Genomic DNA, 25,205 nt, shown 5'->3' on the forward strand with positions numbered 1-25,205 from the left:
ATGTTCCCAGATTTTTCATCATTTGTAGTTCATTCAATGAGTTCAGATGCAAAACCCTCAAAAAGTGCATCTGACATGTTTTCTTGTATAAGCTCTTTAAATCAGGCTCTTGTTGTTTTGGTTCAGAAATGTTACTTAATGAAAGGTTATTAGTCAGTAATTGCCTTATTTACACAAATATCACTTTAGTCACTTTATATTTAAATGGTATTTACCAAATTTGAGCCAACCTTGCATGCAAGCTTTTTTGGCAAATACCTCCACTTCTAAAAAAATCAACTTTTTTGCATGCTGCTGTTCATCGTATTAGTCTTTGTTGCACTTTGTCGAAAAATCGATGTTGGGTTACAAATAAAATGTATACCTTGTAATGCACTGTAAGTCACTTTGGATAAAAGCATCCGCCAATTGCATAAATGGAAACATAATGTAAATGTACTTATTCCCCATATGTAATTTCCTATCAGCCTTTACACATCTCTTTATATAATAAAATTAAAGCAATTATCTGCCATGTGTCTATATGCAGTCTAACACAATATCATCCAATAAGGAAACTTAAAGGGTTAAGTCTTAAAGAATTTGGTGTCCATCTATTTGTACTAAAGCTTAAATAAAGCTGGAGGCTCAGTTAGGAAGTTAATGCAGAAGAGTACAGCAAGTGAAACTTACTGACACTTGAAGTCTGTGACAGAGGCTGATGATGTAAGCATGGCCCGAGGCTCTGTCACAGAGGCGGAGCCAAAGACAGATAACGTGACACATGTGAAAGACAAAAGCGCTCGTGACACACCAGACCTGACATAATGCCAGTGGGTCTTATGTTACATCACGGTGACATTTTGAAGACATGCAAGTTTGTGAGAGTTTTCAGAGGAGTCAGAAAACCTTCCTCGTGGCACAAAATGACATACAAAGCAAACCCAATTACTTAAAGGGATAGTTCACCCAAAAATTAAAATAATGTCATTAATGACTCACTCTCATGTCGGAACACAGTTTAAGATGTTTTATATTTAGTCTGAGAGCTTGTTGTCCCTTCATTGAAAATCTACGTATGGTATACTGTCCATGTCCAGAAACGTAATAAAAACATCAACAAAGTAGTCCATGTGACATCAGTGGGTCAGTTAGGATGTGCTGAAGCATCGAAAATACATTTTGGTCCAAAAATAACGACTTTTTTCAGCACTGCCTTCTCTTTCACATCTGTTGTGAAGCGCATGCGCGAGACTAAAGTCACGTGACTGCAGTGACGCGGCAGATGTGTTATCTGGTGCGCCCCACCTTTTTTTTGTGCTCGGGCTTCGTTTTCAATCTGAGCGAGACGCACACTGTAACTTTGAAAAAAAACTTTGCAAACATGTCTGAGGATAACACGTCATCCGCATCACTGCAGTCATGTGACTTTAGTCTCGTGCATGCGCTTCACAACAGAAGCGGAAGAAAAGACAGTGCTGAATAAAGTCGTAATTTTTGGATCAAAATGTATTTTCGATGCTTCAACACATTCTAATAGACCCACTGATGTCACATGGACTACTTTGATGATGTTTTTATTATCTTTCTTGGCATGGACAGTATACCATACATAGATTTTCAATGAAGGGTCAACAAGCTCTCGGACTAAATCTAAAACATCTTAAACTGTGTTCTGAAGTTGAACAAAGATCTTACGAGTTTGGAACGACATGAGGTTGAGTCATAAATGACATTATTTTCATTTTGGGGTGAACTATCCCTTTAAATGCAAAAATACAGAACACAAGGAAATACAAGGAAACAGACATTAATGTGCATTTATGCCTCTCCATTATACACAGGCAATGTTGTTGTATTTTTTAATTTAGTGTCTAGCAGTTTCTCTTTACTTACAGTGCATGTAGCTCAACTGGTAGAGCACTGCATTAGCAGCACAAGAGTGGCAGGTTCGATCCCTGGGAACACACATACTGATATTAAAGGCAGGGTGCATGATCTCTGAAAGTCAATGTTGACATTTGAAATTACCTAAACAAACACGCCCCTACTCCAATAGAATCTGGACCTTCTTTTGATAGACCCGGCGCACACATACGCAACCCCGGCAAGGATGTCGGTAAGTAGACACGTCCCTTACTGCTGATTGGCTACAAGTGTGTTTTGGTACTCGGCTTGGCTCCCATTTTCAAAGTGTTTTTTTTTAAATCATGCACCCCGCCTTTAACAATGTACAGTGAATGCACTTGTTAGTCGCTTTGGATAATTGCAAAAAGGCAATTTACTTTTACAATAGCAAAATTCCTTACGTGCATACACTGTAAAAATAATCTCTTTCTGATTTTGTTATAAAGATGCAAGCAAGAATGGGTACAAGAATGAGCACACATTTAAACCATGAAACACTAAACCAGATGTTAACAAACAGAAACAAATCCAACAGGGGCATCAGTGCCAGCCTTGAGGAGCATTTAGCCTTTCCTTCGTAATCAACAAGCAGCCAAGTATACACACACACACACACACACACACACACACACACACAAACACACACATCGGAATGAAGACATTAAAACGGCACTGCTAAGCACGGGCATATTAAAGCATCCACTCCGAAGGGAACGGAGACCTTGTTTTAATGACCACATTAACCCCAGTCATTAAGCTTGTCTGCGGTTTAACACGCACACACAAACACAAACCCTACTGTTTAATCTAAACACTGACAGCTTCCTATCATGACAAATGAGCCCAGATTATCAAGTCAAGAGACCACGGCAACGGTACAACCTCCATGTCTGATCCCAAAAACACACTCATGTGCACACTTGTGTGTACACACACACACACAAATGCACCACTTACTGTAGTCCTCATATTCATTTCGAGTCATTACATCAATAACTACTTCAGGGTACAAATAAACAAGGGACACTGGGACACAAACAGCTGCCAAATGAAGATTTTCAATTCAGTCCGACAAAGCAGCTGTGGTTTGCCAAACGAAAAGTCAACGCTCAAAGGAACCGTGCCATTTTTGTCAGATGCATGGCCAAAATTGAGACTTGCCATCGGGAAGTAGATTTAAACAAAACTCTATGCGATGAATTTAATATGTAGGCCGACCGATCAATATAGGAAATGTATTAACTGGCAAATGACAACCAAAGAATTAACCCTAAATTCAGGCAACTGTGCTTATTAGAAAACACTGTAAATTATTTCTCAAAAAATTTTGGGAAAGGTCAAAGATCAAAGAAATTGTTTGTATAATTTGTGACACTGAAATTAATGAGCTGAAATTGAGTTTGTAATTCGCAAGGATGTTCGACAGCAGCTTATAAAACACAAATCAAAGCAATACTATTACTGACGCAGAATGAAAACTTGGCCAATGAGCAGCCGTGACCAATGACAGCCGTTGTAATATTTGAATTGGGTGCCACCTCGCCGTTAATAACGAGGTAATTGAAAACACAAAAAGCTACAGACAGATTAAAAATGCAAAACCCAATTAGTCCATAATCGCATATTTACCCTCTGATGCATGAATTATTAAAGCACAATAGAACAGAAATATCTTACAGTATTTTGTGCCTCAATAAAATAATATAGTCATTATTTTTCTGTCCATTGCAATAAAAGATTGACATAAATATTTCAGAGATATTTTTTCAGTCATGTTGAATTTGTTATATCATAAAAAATAAATAAAGACCGATGAATGATTTAAAGGACAATCATGCAGAATTGTACAGTCTGTATAGTTTAGCATAAAAATATTTTTGCTAAAGCGCATTAAAGGGATAGTTCACTTTAAAATGAAAATTCTGTCATCATTTACTCACCCTCATGTTGTTCTAACCCTAACCATTGACCTCCATAGTAGGAATAAAAATAAAATGGAATTTAATGGATACCGTCAACTGTGTGCTCACTATCATTTTATCAAAATATTTTCTTCATAATTTATCACGATACTTCCAAAATATTTTTTTTCCTACAATGTAAATTGATGGTCACTATCTGCTCTGTTTACCATCATTTCTCAAAATATCTTCTTTTGTGTTCATCAGAAAAATAAATATTTATACAGGTTTAAAACAACATGAGGATGAGTAAATGATGACAGAATTTATATTTTAAATTGAACTATCCCTTTAATATTATCTAATCACAATAATTAACTGTTTAATTTGTCTATTAGTTGTTAGAGATTTAATGCATTGACGTCAGTTGATTTATTGATCCCTGAAATAAAGATAAAGATATGTATGCTGTTGACCTGCTCTGAGTGCAAGCAGAGAAACGAGCTGTTGAGTTGACTGTCAGGGCAATTTGTGATAACTAAAGAAAAAGTGCAACCTCAACACAGCAGCGAGAACACGTTTGCCCTACCGAATAGCTTTCCAGCCAGGCTGATTTCTGCTGAGCCTAAGTGTGTGATTTTAAAGTGAAAGCAGTCAGCATTCACACCTGATGAATGTTATTGAGAGATTTATCACAATGCATTGACAGGAAGTGAAAGAGATGTTCAATCGCTCTCTCTCTGGGTCTTCCCATTTTCTCAATATCTGCACCAGGCTATGCTTTTTTGTAAAATAAACAGCGCAAGTATACAGTATGTTAAAAAATGAATGTTAAAAACATTCAACAGTGTTTTATAAAATAAATTATGTAGGGAGAGTAATTGATTCATTTATGAAGAGAGTGTGCCTCAAAAAAATTATTTTCTGCTAAATGTCACTGTCCCACCAGCAGGATGCCTACATTTACTTCAATGTTTGCATATGAATTCTTATCTAATCATGACAAACTGTATAACTTATTGTTTGAAAGCTCCAAGAGTGTAGATTTAAATCAATAGGGTGGGGGACGCTTAAAAGGTTAAAAAAATTAAAGGTGTATACCAGCCTGATCTCATGAGAATTTATACGCATTTTACGAGTTGGCTATTTAGTATGAATAAGTACGAAGTGAGTCGTACAAAAACATATTATTATCATAAAAAATACAATAACGAAACCCCACCACTAACACCAATGTCACAGGGGCGAAAGCAATTCGAACAAAAATTTATCAATATTGTCGTATGAATTAATATGAATTAGCCACCCCGTCAAATACGTACAAATTGCCATGAGATACTGTAGCACCTGTTTTGTGTCATTTTAAAAGTGTGAATTATGTTCACATTAAACTGGACATCAAAGATACAATCTAGAAACTTCACTGATGCTCAGTGTGTTAGGATGTGGTCACAATAGACTTTGAGCATGCAAATATTTTCAGACAACGCTAGGAATACAGAGGGAGTGCTTCCACCATCTTGCTTTTATATAAACTGTAGAGATGTACTAAGATGTAGATGTACTGGTCTTTTCGCATAAGTTTGCATTTCTGTGTCCGATTGCTTAAACTTCTTATACTAGTCTTGTGTAACTTTTAAAAGGATCTCTTGATAGAATTGCAATATAATATACACAACTATATTATCAGTGGTGTATAAAGTCCTTATATAATGAACTGCATTGTTTTTATTATCTTAGAATGAGCCATTTATATCTAAACCCTTACATGGAAGTTGCCGTCATGTTTCTACAGTAGCCCTGAATGGACAAACTGTTCTAGAGCATGTTTTATCCCTACTTTGTTTCAGATGACAACCTGTTTGTCCTGCGGCGGCTACCATATGCGTTTCATAATTGAGGGGTGAGCGGTTGGTTGCAATTTGCAATCTCACCACTAGATGCCGCTAAAATTTACACACAACACCTTTAACTCTTTCACCGCCAGCGGTTTTGGATGATTTTTACAAAATTTTATTGCCTTCCAGAAAATGTTCTTCTTAAAATATATAAACACACAATATATCAAATGAAAGAACAGACCCTCTCTGCTTTCAAACAAAAAACCTTTTAGCCTCCCTTCATTAGTTCTCTTGAAATCACCTCTCAAATTAGGGTTTCTTCAAAAACACAAAATTTTGAGCAAAAATCTGAGATAATTCAATTTTTGTGAAGAATTTTTGATAGAGATCAGATTCAGCGCAATCCTCAAAACATACACAGGGTTCTTATGGTTCCTTCCCACCACCTGCGGTAGAGGCTGCAAAAACATGCTATTCGCACATAGTTGGACGCTTGAACATTTGAGTTCACTCGCTTCATTCAATTCTAGTCATTTGAGACATTCACACGGAAATTTGCATCATGGGAGGGGCTTTCGCGACTCTGCTGAGACTCCGCCACTCCGCTCGCTTCCTGTTATCACGTCACTACTATATAGCAAGGTCCTGATTAGTTAATGCCAAAGTTCAGATTTTTCAACTTGCGCGTTTCCCGCGGCAACGCTCAATTCGCGCGGAATGCGCCATTCGCACTGCAGGATGCCTAATCGCGTCTTTGCATTGACTTAACATTTGAATCACTCGCGCTTGCCACGTCTACCGCGTCTGGTGTAAACCCTGCATTACTCTTTCACGTAAGGCGTTACTTCCAAGTTGCATAAGTTGCGGAAGAGCACCAGCTGGTGGATAACAGCAGTATTGCGGAAAGCCGGAAATACTCGTCATTGGCAGGGAAGAGTTTTCTCATAATTGAAGAGTTAAATAAGTTGGTCTGGCTAGATCTGAAGACATAGTCTTAACTTTACAGCTATGTTTACGTAACTTGACACTGGTCTGACACATTCACGTGCCTATGAATACAAGTTAATAGAACGAAAAGTGCTGTGTGACTGCACCTTTAAGTGTTTAACATCATTTGCCCTTGTCTGGGAAACTGTTTGTATCCCCAGTTAATAAAAAACAGTTAATGTTACCCTTATACTTCACACACTCGATGGTGAAGTACTCAGTGCATAGTGTAAGTGAAGTGAATAATACTTCCTTTAAGACACAACATAAGACTTTATGCAGTTAAAGCAACACTATGTAATTTTTTTACATTTAAATAATGTCTCTAAAATTATTTCAGTGATAGAACAACTTTTAACTGGACAAATTGTACTGTTGCTGCAACCTGAGCAGCCTCCTAGCTGCTACAAGCACACTCTGAAAGTGGCGGTGGAGGGTAGGAAACACAGCCCCGCCCCTCCCCCTGCCTGCAGAAGAGTGTCTGATACCAGGCACTCTTGCGCTTTTCAACCACATGGGGGAGCTGTAAGTCATTTTTACATGAAAACTACATAGTGTTGCTTTAACAATTGCAGATTTCCCTATGAAGGGGTTATAAGACATATTAGGTTATGTCTGCCAAAAATGGTCAATATGGCAAAAACTAATAAATCTTAGCGGAGAGGACTGCAGCTTACAAATGTAAACTGAATGATATGCCTTCACCCCAAGCCTGTTTTAACCACCCGTAGTGAAATTGAAAGTAAAGGTTATCCAACTTGGCAAATCTACAGAAGCAGTTTGAAAGCCCATTTCCCTCAACAAAAACAGCAGATGATTCAGTAAAAAAAAAAAAATCACATTTCATCTGAGGCTACTACCCTCGAAAACTCATACGCTAGATAACCAAGACTATATAGATGAAGCACACTGTGTAGAGCACATCATATGACCACATTTTGCCATCAAAGTCATTTGTCTTAACCACACGACTGCGTAATAAACAAGCCTGAACTTTCAGTTCGCACAAACACGGATATTTCTCTTCATACGAGCGCAGACACGTTTCCTCTTTGTAGATTTGAAAGAACGGCCCCTAATCGGCTTTGATAAAGCTCAACCACACTATATCATCAGCGACACACGAGCTGAAGTAAACAACAACAGTAAATACACAGGAACAGAAGATGCCACAAAACAAACACGAAACGCAGATCGAGTCTCGGCAACAGTGAAGTCGTGGTTGCTATGGCAGTGAGTTACTGACTGGGCGAGTGTGCGATTTAGGAGTTGATTAGTTTGGGATACAGGGGGTAGAAGTGTTAAATGAAAACGCACAAACACACACACAACCCTGTGGGCATAAGCCAGACAAAAATAAAGACATACACCACAAAAACACCTGGAGCTATCAGATAACCAGAGGCTTGTGCCTATTTCTCCGCAGGCGGAATCACCACACCAGCGTCCCGAGGCTCGATGCTTACCTCGTGGGTCGCACGTGCCCGGCTCAGCGCTTCCAATCATGATTTAGGCCTCAGAGCATTTGGCCATCCTTTAAAGGACGCCATGCCTCAGTGAGAAGGAGCCAATACCCTTCCTTTCCCTCAATATGTCCATTTTAATGACTCCTCCTCCTTCAAGGCATGACTTCTCATTATAACTCCCTTCATCTCTCAAATTGAAGAATAATTCATTTCATCGAGAAAAACAAATCAAACTGGGGATACAATGTAGGGATATGATGAAAAGTTCTTAGCAGGCAATACAATAGCATTTATGAATAGAAGTTTAAGCGTCTTTTAAAATGTCCTGCATGCTATTAAGTATTAAAATCAACCATTACTTGCTATAAAAAAGCTTTTTATAGTTTACTCTCTGTTGCCCTAAGCCCATTAACAGTTTGTTATGTTGTTGTTTACCACTAAATAATGCTAATCGGGGTTGATGGAAAACTGCATCTACTAATGGGGATCTTGAATGGCTTTTTTTGAACCCACAAAGATTAAAAGTTTCATGTAATTATTTTACTAAACAACTGCTTGAATAATCCTCTAGAAGTCAAAACAGACATCTGATATAGGGTGTGCTTACATAAATAGTAATTTGCATAAAAAAAGTTTATTGTGATTTGGATTATGTGATTTGGAGGTAAATGGATTAACGCTTGTGTAAAGATATTGCTTTTGTCTTAATGTTAGAAAACTTTTAAACTAAATAATATTTAAAGGGATAGTTTACCCCAAAATGAAAATTTTGTCATCATTTACTCTAGCTCTTTTCACACAGACATTCCAGAAAATACACTGAAAATACATCCCTGATTTTTCCGGGATCGTTTGATTTTTTTTGTTCATTCACACTGCCAGTGATTTGCCGGAATCTGCAAGGTCCCGGAAAGACACGTGACCTGTTTAAAAAGTCCTGCACTTTCTTCTACGCAGCGTCTGAAGTTTGCATATTATTTATTATTTTTCTCCACTTGCGTGCATTTTTGTTTAAAAGAAGACTATAAAGGAGCGCGTGGTGCGAAGTGGATATTTGAAAAGTTCCCTGATCTCTGCTTTAATCCAGTTTTCAGACATTTCTCATCGTGATTGTTAATATGCATTTAAAACCCACGTTTTGAGGAGCTGAACGATATAGTTTGTTGGATTGACGAGCTGGCATTTTTGTTTATTATAAGGTCAAATGAGCATGTGACGCGATATTCTTTTATGCTGCTGAATGATCTTTGCTTCAGCGCAGTAAGTGACGAGCTAACTAAGCTGATATCTACGTCAGTCCAGTTTGCTGACATTTCTTGTCGTGAATGTTGATCTGCATGTAAATTACTCATTTGAAAGAGTTGAACCAACTTCATGTTGCCATGACACGCGGGTCCTCATTATGGCACGCCCGTCATTGTTTATGTGTCTCATTTATAATTTCCTGACAACTGCTTCAGTCTAGTTTGCGACATTTCTCATCGTAAATGTTGATCTGCATGTAAATCTCTCGTTTTAAAGAGCTGAACCATAACTTTATTGTTGTGATGACACGCGCGTCCTCACTACGACATGCCCATTACAGCATTATTTCGGCTTCTTGTTCAAACAGAGGGTTTTCCGTGTATCTTAAAAAAAGAGTAAATGATGACAGAATTTTCCTTTTGAGGTGAACTATCCCTTTAGCCCATTTACTCTTAAAACGCCTGCTAAAAACGCCTATAAACGCCTTTTCAGAAAAAATACTAAGAATTGTCAATGTCTACCAAAAACTTAATAACTAAGCCTCTGTAGCACTTAAAAACATGAAATAAAATGCATTTTAAAGGAAAGAATCTCAAGTGCTCCCTTGGCACTAACATAACACCACATTTTTTAAAACATTCTCAAATTAATGAAAAAAATGCCAAATACAAAATGCTGCGCCACGTAGCAGCCAGCAGGAGGTTCAGAGTTGCACAATGCAGTAACCCGTGGTAGATGTAATGTTTCGGTGCGCAGCATCAGGCGCAAATGGGTTAAGCTTTGCAAATCTTTATACTATCAATCAGGTCAGGGCCAGTTTTAGGCATAGGCGAACTAGGTGGTCCCCTAGGGCGCCACCATCAGCAGGGAGCAAATATACATTTTCACTGCTGCTTTACTGACTTAAATCAGCGAAAAATGAACGACGCAACTAAATTAAAGATAAACTCTATGGGGCAGTTTCACGGACAGGGTTTATCCTAGTCCAAGATCAAAAAAATGCATGTTTGAGATGCTTTAAAAACACATTTTCCTGGCTAATTTTAACATATATCGGTGACATTGTTTGGTTTCAAGATGCATACCTGTAGTGTTTTTTGTAAGGTATATTTGTAAAAACTTCTTAAATGTCCTTATATAAATAAGTCTTGGCCTAGAGATTAACCTTAACCCTGTCCGGGAAACCACCCCTAAATGTCGCATGTTTAACACCGAATGGAAGACAAAATATTTCACCAACATCAGACAGAAGTTGTTATGTCTTTGCCCCAAAAGCATTGGAGTTTTTCAAGACCACAACCTGCTTTTCTGTGTTTTTAACACATATTTGTTCATGCTAATTGATATTTAAATAATAATCAAGCAATGCACTTGTGATGATTTGCCCTTAAGAAAATGAAGCATGATTAAACTATACACAGTTTCATCAGATGCATCTGGTCCGAACTTTACGAGTTTACTGGAAGTTACGTGTTCACTACGAAAGCCGCTTGTTTATGTTGTTACTGCTGAAACCGTCTATTGTAAACTTAGTTTTATTTGTAGTAAAACTATATAATCTGTTAAAATCATGCTTACTACAAAAACAAAGCCATGCGTCTTACTTTGCTAGATATATTACTTCGATTGTGATGTTTACTGTAAATGTGATATGCACAAGGGCAAAGGTATTTTTTTTTCAAAATATGAAATTGTGTTCCTAAAAGCAGGGTAAAGATAAATGTCTATGTATAACTATATTACAGTAATAATTAAGTGTTAATTTAGAATAAATAAAGCTAAATTTGTCATTGAACATAGTATGCAAATTTAATGCATTTAGGATTTAAGGTTCTAAAGAATCGCATGATTTTTACATGATTTGTGTTTTTTGTATGTAATATTGTAGGTAGAATATTATCTTGTTTGAGGGGCGCTAATAGGGGTTTCGCCTAAGGCGTCAAAATGGCTTGAAACGGCCCGGAATCTGGTCGTTCATCCTCCCATCAGGCTCCTGTAGCCCCACTGAATTTGCCTATGGTGTACAGCGCTGTATCTGATTTCCTTTTCATTTCTAAATATTCACAAGGCAGTTCTCCTGAGGAAAGCACTGACAGGCATGAAAAGTTTCATAGCTGTTCTATATAATAATTCCCTTTCTGGTTCTCGCACCGATGCATGCAGATGGACAGAGAACAACACAGAACAAGGCGGAACGACACCAAAGCAACACGAGGTGAGGAGAAAGAGCATGGCCGAGCAGGCAGTCGCTAATCCCTTGGCAAAATAAATCTCACTCCTTCACACACACGCACATCATGTGTGAGAATAGTTAAGCAGTTGCTATAAGCAAATACTGACTCACAAAGGCCCGCGCTGTAAAATGAGATTACATTCATGGCACCTTACAGACGAAATGGGCTAATACCGAGTCGGAGATGTGGAAACACTGTAATAATATTTATGTGTGAAATGCAAATCGCATTTTAGGCCAGTGTTGTTATACGAAGATTTTTTCATACCTCTCTGTTTGGCCAGCAGGCTTTCAGAACCGCCTGGCTCCTGAAGAACACCAGTAGGTGGATGTCCTGATCGCTGAGGTTGAAGGATCGTTCCAGAATCTGCAGAACCTCGATCCGGGGTCGCACGGGTTTGGCATCGTCCCCGCAAAAAGGTCGTAACCAGTTCAGCATGTCCTCGGATGTGACCATGTTCCCACTACAATGCATTAAGATAAAATAACCATGATATAACGTAAGACCAAGCAAAGAATACATTTTTTGTCTTTAAAGGGACACTCCACTTTTTTTAAAAATATACTAATTTTCCAGCTCCCCTAGAGTTTAACATTTGATTTTTACCGTTTTGAAATCCATACAGCTGATCTACGGGTCTGGCTGTATAACTTTTAGCATAGCTTAGCATAATACATTGAATCTGATTAGACCATTAGCATCGTGCTAAAAATAACCATACTCTCATTCTGGCATAACAATCAACGACTTTGCTGCCGTACCATGGCTCCAGGAAGCGCAATGTTATTACGCAGTGCATAAAAATAGTCCCATTTCAATAGCAAGGACTATTTTCGGCTGCTGCGTAATATAATTGCGCCTCCTGCAGCAATGTTACAGCAGCAAAATCCTTGATTATTACGCCAGAATGAGGGTACAATTCCTAGCCATATCGGCCTAGAAAACCGCAACCTTTAATTTTTCGGCAGTCTTAGTACACGATGCAACTACACAAGAGTCAAGTTTTAAATAGGAAAAATATTCAAACTCTTTGGTTATTTTTTAGCGCAATGCTAATGGTCTAATCAGATTCAATGGATTATGCTAAGCTATGCTAAAAATGGTACCGCCAGACCCGGAGATCAGATGAATGGATTGCAAAACGATAGAAATCAAATGCTGGAAATGGAGTGTCCCTTTAAGTACGAGGTACATATTGTAGGTTGTTTTTTATATACATTGCTTCCCATCTTGTTAGTATAATATCTTATCCTTCTCTATTCCTATCTAGACATTAATTATAGACTTTATGCATGGAAAAACATCTGTTCTTCTTCTTCGAGGTTAACCACGAGGCATTTGGCTTCAGTAGCTTGGTAAATGGGGACACAGCAACAAAGAAGCACTTACCCGCTCTGTACATTAGTGTGCACTGCTGCAACAATTCCTTCCAGTACCTTCAAGGGGTCTGCATAATCTTTCAAAGCGTCCTTGTCACCACTGAAAACACACACACATAGAAAGAGAGAGAGAACCACAGAGCTTGAGTTTTGATTCAATGTCTTGAGGCTTTTGAGCAGCTTTATGACTGCAAACTTTGTGTTTATGTGTGTGCGTGGACACCAGAGGAATGGATTTTCACACTGAGCAATCTTAATGTCCTCTGCTGATGTTATCGCTGCAGGGCTCCTCTCGTCGTCTTCTGGCCATGCCCGTCTGCCTCCATTAAAGGTGCGATAATGCTACGTTTTTATGTAGGAGGCTGCACCACATAATTATGTTTCTGTTAATAATTGCTTTGCATTTTCATGCAAACATCCTCTTGTTTGTTGGCTCTTACTGCAGAAAGCTGTTTGACTATCCGCTGATAAATCATTTGTTGCCTTCAGAGGCCTATGGACATGTTGCTTTGCCGTTCCTCATGATATCAACAAAAACTATTTTGTTCTTGTACTGTATTTTGTACTTTCCAATACTCTTTGGTTCGGAGGTATCGCAGTTAATGTAATATAAGTTATGATTTAGCAAGGATTCGAGATTTCTTTATATTGCTTACAAAACATTCATCTTTTGTATAAGATGCAGTAAGAGATAGATTGGAGCAACAGTACTTTCCAATTTTTTTAGCATAATTCCATAGACTGTAAAAAATATAGATTTCTCCGTGCCGTCACCCACAGGTTTTTGGAGAGCTTTTTGAAGCCAACAATTGGGGGAGCATGCCGTCGCCATCTTGGCTGTGCATCACCGAAAATAGGTAAAGAGACGGGACGTGGGTGAAGCTAAGGGGGCTGGTTGCTAAAACCACACCCGCTTAGCTTGACAGTACTGACAGCAGTGGCAGTTCACCTATTACTCAAGTGGCCACGACCCTCATTATGCAGAACTTTAAGGCTTAAAGGACATTGGTATTTTACACTTAAAGCCCTGTTTTCAGATTGTTTATGATTAAATAGAACCGTTTTGACTGAAATTTGGACATATGATGTTGGCCCGAGAATTTTTGGGTGTTTGTTGTATCAACCCCCTACAATGGCTGCATAGGTGCACTGGAACAATCCTTCCTAAAATGCATTAAACTTTCGTTTACAAAGACGTGAAACTCACCGAGTGGTCGGGGATGTTCACTGATGTGCTTACACAGGAATCGCTGGAAAAGTCGCTTTCCAACAGGTTTTATCGTAGTTTTTTTCAAACTCCATTGACTTGTATTAGATGTTCTGTGAGGTACGGTATTACTCCGCGCCGGGAACTTTGTTTGTATTCTTGCAATTGGCAAAGGTGGATTATCGCCACCAACTGGGCTGGAGTGTCTATTATTCAAGCTCTCAACGGAAGAATATACGGGTGTGAGGCATTTGGGAAAAATAGGTCCACAAGTTTACAACGAATGGTAAAACACCTGTTGGAAAGCATCTTTTGCAGCGATTTTGTGAGAGCATATCAGTGAACACCCCTGACAACTCGGTGAGTTTCACGTCTTTTTAAATTCTCGGGCAAGCATCATATGTCAAAATTACAGTCGAAACCGTTCTATTTCATCATAAACAATCTGCTTTAAATGTAAAATACCGAACTTGTCCTTTAATATAATTTAAATAGATGAGTTACAAAAAAATTCACCTTCCTCACAGTCATGAAGGGCAAAATTAGCAATATAGACCAAAATCATTTTTTTGTCCCAGGCTGTTAACATTATTTTCTGCTGAAAAGTTGGGCATTATAACATGGGGGTCTTTGGGAATTGACTCCCTTTTGGAGCCAGTCTCCAGTGGCCAGTCGATGAATTGCAATTTAAGTCACTTCCATACTGTCTTCATCTGAGAGTACTGAAGGTTGCCCCTCGGGTAATTCACATTCTGCGAAAGCAAATACCAGACAGTCTTGGCTACCAAAAAGCTATTTAACATTTCCATTGTCATTGCCCTGAAAAAATCGTCCTGAGCGTTTATCAATTTTTCTGATGGCAACCCGTTAAAAAAAGGGGTCCTATGTGACTTAAGTCTCTGAAAACCCAAGATTTTTTTTTTTAATTCACTGTTTACTACATGAAATCATCCTACATAAAGAACATTAAGTTACAATATAACCTTGATATCTTTAATATTGACTGAGTAAGATCATGTCAAAGAATCAATGTGAAATCAATGTGATAAAACAAACTTTGCGCTCAGGCTTCCGCCTGTATTTTATAGACAGCATCACATATCAACGTTTTGATATTAAATTAGCTTTTATTATACACATACTGTAAGAATACAATTATTAGACTACTTACTGTAACCCCTGTATGACTTGCTTAATTATATTTAGTTTATAAATATAAAAGTTGAAACCCGTGCAGTAAACTAAAGTTTAGTTTAAAAAAGTTTACAGAATTACATTTAGTCTAAAAAGGTGTTGAACTAGGTGTTTAAAAACCAACATACAAAATACACCTATATGTTACTTAGAGGTCCTTTAACCGAAAATATTTCAATGATTTTTTTTAGCAGTGACGGAAAAACATAAAAGTCATTTTAACTTTACAACTTGTAAATGTAAATTCCCAGCCCTGTCCAGCTCTTGGCAAGTGCGTATTTGACTTAATTCAGCGCTACACAGACTGATCTACGTGAAGTTCTGTGAGAGAGCGATTGTTTTCTTCACAAATAAAAGTTTTAACTACGTCGTCTCCAACATGGTGCCCGCGCGTACCAGGTTCCTGGCCAAAGTCTGTGAGTTGCCCATCAAAGCACGTTCTATTAAAGGCGGGGTGCATGATCTCTGAAAGCCAATGTTGACATTTGAAATCACCACAACCACGCCCCTACCCCAATACAATCTGGACTTTCTTTTGATAGACCCGCAATGATGTTGATTAGTAGACATGTCCCTTATTGTTGATTGGCTAGTACAAGTATGTTCTGTTTATTTTTTTTAAATAATGCACCCCACCTTTAATAACATCAATTTTAATATTAATTTAATATATGCTTAGCTTTGTATGTATGTAAACATTTTAAACAATTATAAAACATATCAACAAGTAAAATCTAATGGAATCAACAAGTAAAACAAACAGGTTTTGAGTAGACAATATCAAAAAAGTAGCCCTCCAGATTGTTTTATCCATTGTGGTTGCCCTTGCTCACAAAAAGGTTGGAGACCCCCGTTTTAACTTTTATGCTCATGATTAAAAATAAAAATCTGAACAAAAAGCTATTTATTAAATCATTAAAATATAAAATGAGGGATAATAATTGATTAGGAAGTACAATAAAAAGTCTAATGCAACCTCATACCGTAGTTACTGGGATATATGACAACTAGTCCCCCTCTCCCCTTCTATTATTTACTTGGGCTGTGTACCTTCACTGTATCAAATCACACACACCGTGTATTTCCTGTACACAATGTGATTTAGTTTCTCTATTGCAGGCAGTCCTGTAGCACTTAATTAGCAGTTCGCAAGTTGGGAAACATTTTTCTGCTTTGCCCTTGTTGAAATCAGCACTGCAGTCTACAATAAAATGTTCACAGGGTGTTAAATTTAAAGAATTGGCCTGACATTCTTGTGGTACTCTGGTAATAAGTTTAAAGCATCTGCATTGCAATTACTTTTCAATCCAGTACAACACTGTGTTGACTGCAGTATTATTATTGCAGTAATTTTGCAACAATGTCTTGACGACTTTCCTCTCTTATGTACCAGCTTAGAAAATGTGACTTGACCAGGCAAACTCCAAAATGATAATATGTTGTGAGTGGATGCCACAGTGATGCCACAACGATGTTACTGTATGTGGTTGGTTTCTACTGTGGTTTTTAGGGTGATTTGGGTGGTTGCATTATAGGGAGATATCAATCTTCAGTATTCTTCAGTTGGAAAACTCGTAACTCTCAACTTGGCTAGCGTGCAATGCCTCAGACAATTAATAATTATCAGTGACATCCATTGCAAGCATTCAGAGTGTTACAACAGTCCGTTACAATTTACATTTCACGGTTTCTTAAGGTTACAATTTAATTTATTCATTAAAAAGTGGCCTGGTCTCCTTTTCTGGGTATAGCATAGCAAAAACTCAGGGCGATCCACAACGGACCCAGACCGGGGCTGCCGACTTTGGAGCGGACCGATTACGGATCCGCCCCGGAGCCTATTGCTATCAGGCAAGCTTGCAGGCTTCCCTAAAGGGGCTTTGGCTGCATACTGGCCCAAGGCAAAAGAAGGCCACTTAGCATTACATTCTTGTGTCCATAGCACAAAAATGCGCAGAATTATTTAAAACATTACTCTCAGGTTCACCATTGATTCTTCAAATGATCTATAATTAGGCAACGTTTGTTTCTTTATATTCCTCAAAACCTAAAGTTATTCTTGGTCTCAATTTCTGTCTCCATTGTGTCTAAAGTAGCGCTCGGTTTTTCATCTACTGTACCTGCCTTCTGCAGTCAGCCGTGAGTCTGCAACGTAAACGTATCAAATATACGGCAAAGATAAAACAGTGCTTTAAGATGCTTTGTAAACTATGAAATAAAACCGTGTCTCCTCAGATACACATTTACCTGCTCAACATGGCGCTTGAAATAAAAATGCTGTAATCTTCTACAAGGCTGTCAGTGATGTATTAGTAGCTATGGAAAATGTAGTACACCAAAACATATTTCAACAACAACCGAAAGTTAAATTAACAAGCTGAATTCAATCAGCATCTGTTTGGTAGCTATCTTCCAAGTAAATGTTGAAAGTGCGGCAAAGGCACTTTAACATGGTTGGAGGAGAATCAATTGACTTGAATCAATTGAAGAGCCCTAATTGTTTTCTTTTTTGACTGTTAATCTATATGCGGATACGAGCCACTTCCTTCTAAGATCGACTGTAGGAACAATAAAGCAAATATAAACAGCAAGCCATAATTTACATTTTTTCGAATATTTAAATGTTCCTTCAAAAGTACTGTACCATAAATGCTGTATTATTATCTTCAAAACCTGCATTAGTGTATAGAAACACACTCACATAGACAAGTTTCCTCCAACATGCTGCAAAAGGATTATTTATACATTAAATGTAACTGTAATCTTCTCCTCCAAGGAGAGAAATATCAATCATTAGCAGCTTGGTAGACTGCAGATGTCCTTAAAAACTACTAGAAAGTAAAACTTTCCAAAGTTTAACAGTGACAATGAGCAATGCCCAAGTCATTTGATTGTTAATGTTTCATTTGCGCACCTCTGTGAATCAGTAATCAGCAGCAGGATTCAGGAACTTGTTTAAGTTTTCATCGGTTGCACAGAATATAAATCGATTCTGCAGAGGGGTGGAGGGCAGCCTGAGGGGGAGGATGTGTTTAAATGAAAGCACATGTTCCTAAATGTGTAATCAATCTTCATTTTTCTGACCACGGCTTTCTCTTATACAGGAGACCTTCACTTATCCTCCTTGATTACAGATTGAACTTGAACATCTTGAGCGATCAGCAGAGCAGGTTGATTCGTCAAGCGCTGCAAAATCTGCTGAGAAACTGCCTTGTAAAGCTGTACAGAATGTGATTCAATACTTGAAACCTGTTGAACATGATGTAGTAAATAAATGTCAAATTAGAAAAGGTCAAATAGGACAAACAATCATTTTAGATCTTTTGAACTGCGTTCGGTCTTAGAAACGGATTCACAATAACTGCACAATAAAAGGTGAAGCACATTGGGAGACGAATCTCTTGACAAATATGCAATATAACATACATAGTACACTATATTGCCAAAAGTTTTGGGATACCCGCTTTTATATGCATATGAACCTAAATGTCATCCCATTATTAATCCATAGGGTTTAATATGGAGTTGGCTCACCCTTTGCAGCTATAACAGCTTCTACTCTTCTTGGAAGACTTTCTACAAGGTTTAGGAACATGTTTATGGGAATTTTTTATCATTCTTCTAAAAGCACATTTGTAAGGTCAGACATTTGTCCCTTTCACACATGGAGTCTTTACTGGTAATTTACTGGTAAATTGCCGTTAACAGGTCATGTGTGAACATAACCTTTCCGGTAAATGTACCAGTTTTCTGCCAATTTACCAGTAAGAGAGGTTGTAAGATTACCAGTAATTTACCGGTAAGCGCTATGTGTGAACAAAAAATATAGATTACCGGCATTTAGAACAGACGACGTCAGACCGCGCTGACAGCTTAGGGCGAATCATAACATTTTAATACAGATGAAGCGTTTACACCCCCTCCCCCCGCACTGTTTATGGACGTTTCCATCGGGTGTGCCTCATAAGTCTTGAAAAGTGAAGCCGCTGGCTCTTTGATTGCCCCTGGTGGCTGGCTGCAGTACAAGTCATAAACCCCGCCCTCTCCATTCTGGGACTCTGCTCTAAATAAAACAATTATTTACACTTCCAATAAATGTTTCCAAAAGATGGTTTTGGTCCTTTCAGGTAGTAGATATCACGCTGATATATGTTCAATTGTTCTTTTTTGTGATAAGTTTCATTTTAGCTAGTTATTTGACGCTATAGAAACGGGGCGTGTCGTTATGATTGGCTTGGTTGAATTGGGCGTGCGAGCATTTGGGGAGAAGTTTGATACCATGGCTCCGCCTCTGGCTCCACGACGATTCCTTCTGCGCATGCCTTGGCTCCAAACTGACGTTTTTACATAACATGGCGGCGACCATGGTTGGACACTTTTGGCTTCAATTCATTACTATGGAGGGAGGCGACATTGCGTCGTTCATCTTTTTTACAGTCTATGGTTTCCACACACACGCTGATTGAAAGTCAAGCACACCTGAAGTTTACATCCACATTTCTTCACCAAAGTTGTTTAAAACAGCTTACTGTCTACTTGCCAAATGGCAGACGTCCTTAGCACGCCCTCTGTGAAGCCTAATGTGCAAACAGTACTGTTGTTCTGTTGTTCAAGATGCAGTTTCGGTTTGACGTCACCTAACGCAATGTTGTTTGGTCACGAGCAACTTCACGACCATCAGTGTTTACCAGAGACGTGAAAACAGCAAAATACAGACCGTGGATATGAACGACATGGACTGTTTACAAATACAACCCTCAGGGTTCCCACACCTTAGTTAAATTCAAAGACATTTCAAGGACTTTCCAGGTCCAATACACTCAAATTCAAGGACTAAATGTGGGGACACATTTCAAGTGAGAGCAAGGTTACATCGTGTTACCTTAAAAAAAACATTGTTACAGTTCCCTTTCAAGGGAACTCGCGCTGCGTCACTGCGGTGCCACTTTGGGGACGCCTCCAGGGGTAAGTGCGTCTGAATGTGTATATCAAATTCAACCAATGGTGAGGCTTAACGACAAAGACAGGGTGGCGCAAGAGTCAGGAAGTATATCACTATCTGAAATATTACCAAAGACGGCATTACAGGGACGCAGGAAGTATGGCAAGGGAGACACAGCGTCTCATTCCCTTCTCAGGGAACAACAGTTACATAAGTTACCTGAGAAGTTTTCATGTGTCAAACACAACTATGCAAAAAAGCATTTTTGTATGAATCAACATACGCATACAGAAGATATAAGCATTTAAAGCAAACAGTTTAGCACGTGTGCTTAAAAAGTCTAGAATTTTCAATATTATCCTACACTACACAGGGACTAATATGGATTTTTTTCCAGAAAACTTCTTGGATAAAATAGATTCAAGCACTTTCAATGACCTGTATCTATGTGTGTATATTTTCAAAAACTTCCCAGGGCCTTGATTTTTTCTCCTAGATTCACAAACTTTCAAGGATTTCAAGGACCGGTGGGAACCCTGAACACTGAGCTCGCCGCACGCCACAGGTAACTTCCGCTTTCTCACTGAATTTACCGGTATTTTGATACTGATGTGTAAATTATATTTTTTTACTGGTTAAAAAACGGAACGTCACTGCGTGTGTGAACAGCACATTTTTGTATTTACTGGTAAATTAATTCTGATAAATTCATGGTAATTTACTGTAATTAATGTGTGAAAGAGGCTACTGATGTTGGATGAGAAGGCCTCGCTCGTAGTCTCCGCTCTTATTTATCCCAAAGATGTAGTGTACCTAGTAAGTACTTAGTACTTAGTAGGTTAAGTAGTTAATTTTCTGCAAATAGCCAATGGATTTGCATGAATTAAAACCGTTTAAACATTCAAAACACTTAAAAGCAAAAAGTAGAGCGCAGGGCAGCACTGCACCTCAATCAAGTTAAAACACATTCAACTTGAACACAGGTTAATAGAGGAATAAGCCATAAAGAGAGACAGACAATGGGATACATTAAAGCATTAAAGTAAATGAGCTATGGTATAAAACGGAGTAAAAATGAGGGAGATATTAAGAAATGACATTGGCAATGAGAAATAGGCCGAACCGCAGCACATCGTACCTGAGAGCAGATATGATTCGCTCCACTGCGTCCTTTACTATGCTCTTTGGCGACAGGTCGCTCGTTCCCACGGCGACCGCAAGCAGCTGCTTGATCCATTCGAGAGGCTGTCCGTCCATGGCCATAGTGACGGCCAGATGGTGCACCTTTGATTGCTCGGATCTGGACAGGTCGTAAATGCGACTGTATTGCTGCAAGCGCTCCTGAAACATGGAGAGAAAAGGTACAAGAAATGACTGAAGATATAAACACTAACTCAGGTTCAGAAACACACTTTCTATATCCTCTGGCAGTAATCAATGAGTAATATGTGGTGAGACAAAGGAAAAGAGTTGTTTGAAGCCTTTAGTATCTACAAAAACATTTAGTAGCATGGTACACCTGCAGACAACTAAGAAATAGAAAATACCTCACATACGGCCTACTAAGGCACTACTTTTAAAGCACCATAGGCTGTTCCAAAAGATAAACAAATTGAATCAAGATGAGGCAATCCCAGAATGCATTGCGACGAGCTTCCGGACAAGATTTGAGAAAGGATTATTGTAATATATTTATAGTGAAACGTATCAATAAACACACTAATTTCCATCAAGAGCGCTAATGCCTATATAAAGCATTTTATATCAATTATTTCCATAAAGACTAGGATGCTTAGCACCTGCCCATCTACAATAGTAAGCAGGCATCGAGTCAGCTCACTCAGGTTTCCCAAATTGTGTGCAATCCCAATGGGAGCATGTAGTGTGACACGGTGAAGGTTTGCTGGTAATGATATGCAGCAGTATCGGTTCCCTAAGTGAGTGCTGTTACAATAACCCATTCCATATACAAATGGCATAATGTGTGTGTGTTTAAGAAACCACAGGCTGACATGAGCTGCCTGCTACTATACTGCAGACGAGACAGCAGCTACAAACCTGTCAATCAATCAGACCCGCTGTCACAAGGGTCAGGAATGTGAAAATGTGTGAAAGAGGAACTTAGGGAGGAACGTGAAGGAGAGAATGAGAGAGAAAGAAATACAGTCTGTAGGGTGCAGAGACTGAAATGTAAGGTGGGTTGTGTTCCTGTACAGTAGCTTAACTGGACGAGCGTTGTACAAGTTGCACAAAGATTATAGATTCAATTCCCAGGTAACACACATACTGCATAGCTTGAATGCACTGTAAGTCGCTTCGCATTCAAGTAAATGTGTGCACTTACATATTAAATGGCACATGTTATGCCCATTTTTGCAAGATGTAATATAAGTCTCAGGTGTGCCTAGAATGTGTCTGTGAAGTTTTAGCTCAAAATACCCTACAGATCATTTGTTATATCATGTCCAAATGCCCCTATTTGGATGGGAGCAAAAAAGCGCTGTTTTCAAGCATGTACCTTTAAATGCAAATGAGCTACTGCTCATCACTCCCTTACCAACAGACACCAACAGTGAGCGCTTTCGGTTGAAAATAATAATAATAATAATAATAACTTGGACTTATATAGCGCCTTTCATGGTACCCAAGGTCGCTTAACAAATTGGGGGGGGGGGGGGGGTTAGGGGACAAAGGAGTCAGTGCAAAAACATGTTTTGAGGTGCTTTTTGAACATTAGCAGGGACGGGGCAAACGAACATGGAGTGGTACACCACCATGAACCCGGTCTTATTACTGTTGAGTTTCAGTTGGTTAGTAGTCATCCATGATTTGAGTTCCTGCAGGCAGTTGACAAGTTGTGTGGGTGGAAGTTGGGAAGAGGGGTTTGAGATGATATACAGTTGAGTGTCATCAGCTTAACAGTGTTTACGGATAATATGACCTAGGTGTAACATGTAAATGGTGAACAGCAGAGGACCAAGCACTGAGCCCTGAGGCACACCATGGTTGGCGGGTGCTGGATCAGAGTTGGAGCCATTTAGAGTAATGAATTGTTTCTGGCCAGTGAGGTAGGACGGAACCAGGATAGTGCTGGCCACTGAGGCCGATGAGATCAGAGATACGGTGGAGGAGGATGACATGTGAAACTGTATCAAGCCGCAAACAGATCAAGGAGGATGAGAATGGTGATAAGGCCATAGTCGGCAGCAAACAGGAGGTCATTAGTGATTTTAAAATAAATACTGTGAATACAGTCTGAGACTATAGTATATTTAGCCACATTACAATGTGCTAAGAAACACATTTATTAAAGCTTTTAGGTCAAATGAACCAGTCAGTGGTGTGGGCGAGGCTTTGTATGTGCGACGTCACATTAACAAGAGAATGAGACTGGTTTAATGGGGATTAAAAAATAGGGAGAGGGTGGATTTTTTTCATTGTAAGGTTGTTGTGTTCACACACTGCCAACACACATTTATGTCCCAACACCTTGTAAAAGTGAATTTTGCATAATAGGTGTAATATTCTGTGTACAAAGCCAAAAGTCAGAAAGGCATACATTTCTAGTGTAAATGCATTTGGGAACACATGTTAAGAATGAATACTGTACCTCTTGACTCGTCTTGAGTGACAGGGGGAACGCGTGGCTTAAAGTCTCAAGATGAGCTACGGATTGATGCAGATGAGCGAGGGCGGAGTCAAAGTTGTCATCGTTCCCCTTTTTCTTAGCTTTGTCGCTAATGCCTTTTAGAGCCTTCTGTGCCCGCTTGGTGATCTCAAGCCTGGCGGCTACTGACAGCTAGACACACACATACAAATAAAAGAGAAGCATAAACATTAAACAAACTAACTAATTTGTTTTCCAAACAAACTAATGATTCGCCTAATGTCTGATTTCATAGCACGTAATGAGTTTTAGCGCAGTACACATGCAACTTGTAATAGTACATTTAGGAATAGAAGTTATGTGCATTGCATGTGTGTATCGCCACATCTCCACTCAGATGGCTACGTTTCTATTAAATCAGCTGGCACATCAAACACACACACATACACCTAACGCTTTGGCTAAAAGCGTCTATTAAATGAATAAATGTAAAAATATACAAATAAAGATACCCGCTCTATTGCTAATGCCCTATGGCATACAACCTAAATGAGCTCCTGTAATCAAAAGGCCAAATGCTAATGCTCGTCGGGCCCTGGAGTGTTCAAATGATGTTAATGTAATGACTGTTATGTTGATATAATGTTATAATGATTCCAGCCGGTACAAAGCTGGTTACAAACATTCATTCATATAAACCCACACCCACTCTCACCATTAAAAGTAAGAGCGGCATTGATCTGGGACTCAAGAATACCACGGGGAAAGGAAACCGATGACATCTGCCATGCCTCTTCTATAGATTATGTGCGAACTCTGAGTAAATACAGTTAACATACGTAAGTGTGTCTGCAAGCGTGGGTGGATGGTGTTTGAGGTAAACAGTGTAATATCTATCAAGGGACTTGGTGTACGTCTAAAGTGTTCTCACTGAGATGAATGTAGATGAAACTTGGGGATTATACTGTAGCACTGAAAGGATGAGGAAATGTGGTGCCAAATCAACCCATTAAGATGGCAGATTTTAAGCTTGGGGGCTGTTTACATGACACCGGGTTCAACTAAAACAAGAAATGATTTAGTTGTTTGGTCAATTAGGGCTCATTTACTTGGCAGCAGCATTTTTAGGGGTTAAGTTTGTGAAAACTAGTGTTATCATCTTAGTATGACTGACATGTAAAGCAACCAATCACGTTTCACTTTGTGCCACGATATGTTTAGGGGCGAGGAAATGTCTCCATAATAACGGATCGTTGTGCAACCAGTAAATCAATTTAACGTTATTTTGTGTATTTGGTATAATGCAATGTCTTTG

At 38.8% G+C, this 25,205-nt stretch overlaps 1 protein-coding gene across 1 annotated transcript in view; it reads right to left on the reverse strand.

The window, feature by feature from the left end:
- The window catches only part of nbas (NBAS subunit of NRZ tethering complex), a 243,595-nt gene that overhangs the window by 60,027 nt on the left and 158,363 nt on the right, over nt 1–25,205 (reverse strand). The window contains exons 45-48 of the mRNA XM_055186828.2: nt 23,894–24,082; nt 21,422–21,624; nt 12,951–13,040; nt 11,829–12,024 (exon numbers count right to left, since the gene is read on the reverse strand). Coding sequence (XP_055042803.2) covers nt 11,829–12,024; nt 12,951–13,040; nt 21,422–21,624; nt 23,894–24,082 — 678 coding nt within the window. The remainder of the gene's footprint in view (nt 1–11,828; nt 12,025–12,950; nt 13,041–21,421; nt 21,625–23,893; nt 24,083–25,205) is intronic.

Source organism: Misgurnus anguillicaudatus, chromosome 18, assembly GCF_027580225.2.
Source record: "Misgurnus anguillicaudatus chromosome 18, ASM2758022v2, whole genome shotgun sequence".
Taxonomy (NCBI): domain Eukaryota; kingdom Metazoa; phylum Chordata; class Actinopteri; order Cypriniformes; family Cobitidae; genus Misgurnus; species Misgurnus anguillicaudatus.